The 3,211-nt window shown below is 36.7% G+C and overlaps 1 protein-coding gene across 1 annotated transcript; it reads left to right on the forward strand.

Moving 5' to 3' along the window:
* The first annotated feature begins 1,091 nt into the window (after window positions 1–1,091).
* LOC115525830 (olfactory receptor 2D3) lies at window positions 1,092–2,051 on the forward strand. The gene has a single exon (XM_030333216.1). The coding sequence runs from the start codon at window positions 1,107–1,109 to the stop codon at window positions 2,049–2,051; it is 945 nt and encodes a 314-aa protein (XP_030189076.1). The 5' UTR covers window positions 1,092–1,106.
* Window positions 2,052–3,211: the final 1,160 nt, after the last annotated feature.

Genomic DNA, 3,211 nt, shown 5'->3' on the forward strand with positions numbered 1-3,211 from the left:
CCAAAATCAAGAGTCTGACGTTTAACTGACTGAACCACCCAGATGTCCCTGTGATAAAGTATTTTAACTTTTGTCTGACATAATGTCTCCTTCAAATATTTTCCTCAGTTTATAGTTTATCTTTTAATCTTATTCACGATATTATTCTCTCACAGAAGTCTTTCAGTTTATGTTGTAAACTTCACGTTTTCCTAGACAGCTCTTGTGTCAGTCTGATCCTATCTAGATATCACAAGAATTTTAATTTATTTTTCCTGTTTTTTTAATTGTTTTACTTTTAGTATTTTACTCTTTAATTAAAATAGAACAATCCTTAGTGTATGAAATGCTAAGGCTTTATTTTTAAACCAAGAAAAGTTTGTTGTTTTTTAAGAGGTCAAATTGAGTTTGATGCCTGAAAGCTGTTTCTCACCTTTCAAGCCTATGTTATAATTAAAGATGGTGTATTTTGAACAGTTAGTGGTGCAATTTTATGCATGGTAACAGTGCTAACAGTATACACAGTCATTTTGTAACAATATGTGTAAAGCCATTTAGTAAAGTCCACATGAAGTCTAATATCTTCATATCAGAATTAGCCAAGAAGGCTTTAACACTGTCATAGTTATCTATAAATAAGTGGCACTGTGAAGAAGAGTTTTGGAAGAAAATGAAGCGGATTTAAATTACAACCACCTAATAAGAATTACAATATTCTATTTAATATTAATTAGAACAACTTGGATAGCAAAAGGCTAGAAATATCCAATTTGGCTTTATTTATTTATTTACTTATTTTAAAATATTTATTTATTTTTGAGAGAGAGAGAGAGAGAGAGAGAGAGTGAGCGGGGGAGGGGCAGAGAGATGGAGTTAGAATCTGAAGCAGGCTCAAGGCTCTGAGCTGTCAGCATAGAGCCCAAGGACGCCAGAGCTCCAATTTGTGAACCGCAAGATCATGGCCTGAGCCGAAGTTGGAGGGTTAATTAACCCACTGAGCCACCCAGGCGCCCCTCCAATTTGGTTTTAAACTAAGCCTTAAATGATACTCTTCTATAGGACTTGATGTCACAAACCCAAAGTTTGTTCTTTTTATTTGTACCAACAGGTAAACAGACATAAATCTCATGGGAGAGGAAAACCAAACTTCTGTGGCTGAGTTTATTTTCTTTGGCCTTTCACAGGACTTGAAGACCCAAATCCTGCTATTTACTCTCTTTCTCATCATTTATCTTTTGACTGTATTTGGAAACCTGCTCATCATCATTCTCATCTTCATGGATTCTCGACTTCACACTCCCATGTACTTTTTTCTTAGAAACCTCTCTTTCGCAGATCTCTGTTTCTCTACTAGCATTGTCCCCCAAGTGTTGGTCCACTTCCTTGTAAAGAGGAAAACTATTTCTTTTTTTGGATGTATGACACAGATAATTGTCTTCCTTCTGGTTGGGTGTACAGAGTGCGCACTGCTGGCGGTGATGTCTTATGACCGGTATGTGGCTGTCTGCAAGCCCTTGCACTACTCTACTATCATGACCCACCAGGTGTGTCTCCAATTGGCCATAGGATCCTGGGCCAGTGGGGCACTAGTGTCTCTGGTGGATACCACCTTTACTTTCCAACTACCCTATCAAGGACAGAACATTATTAATCACTACTTTTGTGAACCTCCTGCCCTCCTGAAGCTGGCTTCAGCAGATACTTATAGCACAGAAATGGCCATCTTTGCAATGGGCGTGGTCATCCTCTTAGCTCCTGTCTGCCTGATCCTTGTCTCCTACTGGAATATTATCTCCACTGTGATCCAGATGCAGTCTGGGGAGGGGAGGCTCAAGGCTTTCTCTACCTGTGGCTCCCATCTCATTGTTGTCATCCTCTTCTATGGGTCAGGAATATTCACCTACATGCGGCCAAACTCCAAGACCACAAAAGAGCGGGATAAAATGATATCTGTGTTCTATACAGTGGTGACGCCAATGTTGAACCCCATAATTTATAGCCTGAGAAACAAGGATGTCAAAGGGGCTCTCAGGAAACTAGCTGGAAGAAAGTCCTTTTTTCAGAGGCAGTGATCTCTGGGTTTGACTTTTAGAACTATAGTAACATCCTTAAAAAAGGTGCAGGCTTTTGGTAGGCAGTTATGAATTAGATCATTTCAAGAAGCATAAAAGTGAAGGACATGTTCTAAAATCCATGAATACTCCATGCTAAACTAGAACACAGAGGAGAAATAAAATGATAAAAAGTTAGGTTTTCTTGATTATGAAACACATCAAGTACTATTTTGGAGTTTGTGTTTGTGGTTAATTCAGCTAATATGGATATGTTTTAAGCATGGTCACAATTGAATCTAAGAGGTTTAAACTGGATTATTTGAAGTAGCATCTAATATGAGTTGCATACATGACCCTAACATCGAAGACATTTCAGATTTAGATGTCCCAGTCATATAAATCTCCAGGAATAGGCTCTGATAGAAACAACCAATATATTTGGAAGAGTCTTTAATACTGGGATCATTCATGGCTCAGCATTTCAGCTTGTAAAATGGTACCAAAAGCAAAATATTTCCTAGTTCATGATGTTTTCTCTTGAAAGCTAAAAAAAAAAATGAGTTTTTTAATCTCATCATCCCAAATTTCATATTAACATAGACTATCAGAGTAAAAAGGGAATTTCACAGTCATTTATTCCAAACATAGGCCTGAGACTTAAACCAGTTTATAATATTTCTATTGAGTAACTGTCCAGCATTTGCCGAAATAAGAATATATAGCTCCCTACTCTCTTGGATTATTCTCTTTCATTTATACAGCTACCCTTGAACTAGATTGTGCCAACCCTCACATATTTGAAAATCTGCATGTAACTTTTTTGAGTCCCCCAAAACTTAACTTCTAATAGCCCACTATTGACTGGAAGTCTTACTAATAACATAAACAGTCAATCAACACATATTTTCTATGTTATATTTATTACATACTCTATTCTTACAAAAAGTAAGCTAGAGAAAAGAAAATATTAAGAAGAGCATAAGAGAAAATACCTTTACATCACTGTACTGTATTGAAAAAACTCCATATATAAGTGGACCCATGCAATTCAAACCTGTGTTGTTCAAGGGTCAGTTATAGATAGTTCTTAGCTATTACAAAGATCTTCCTTATGGTAAGTCAAAATCAATTTTCCTTTATGTTGAACCCACTTTCCTTAGTTTTAGTCCTAGAAAAAC

This window comes from Lynx canadensis, chromosome D1 (assembly GCF_007474595.2).
Source record: "Lynx canadensis isolate LIC74 chromosome D1, mLynCan4.pri.v2, whole genome shotgun sequence".
Taxonomy (NCBI): domain Eukaryota; kingdom Metazoa; phylum Chordata; class Mammalia; order Carnivora; family Felidae; genus Lynx; species Lynx canadensis.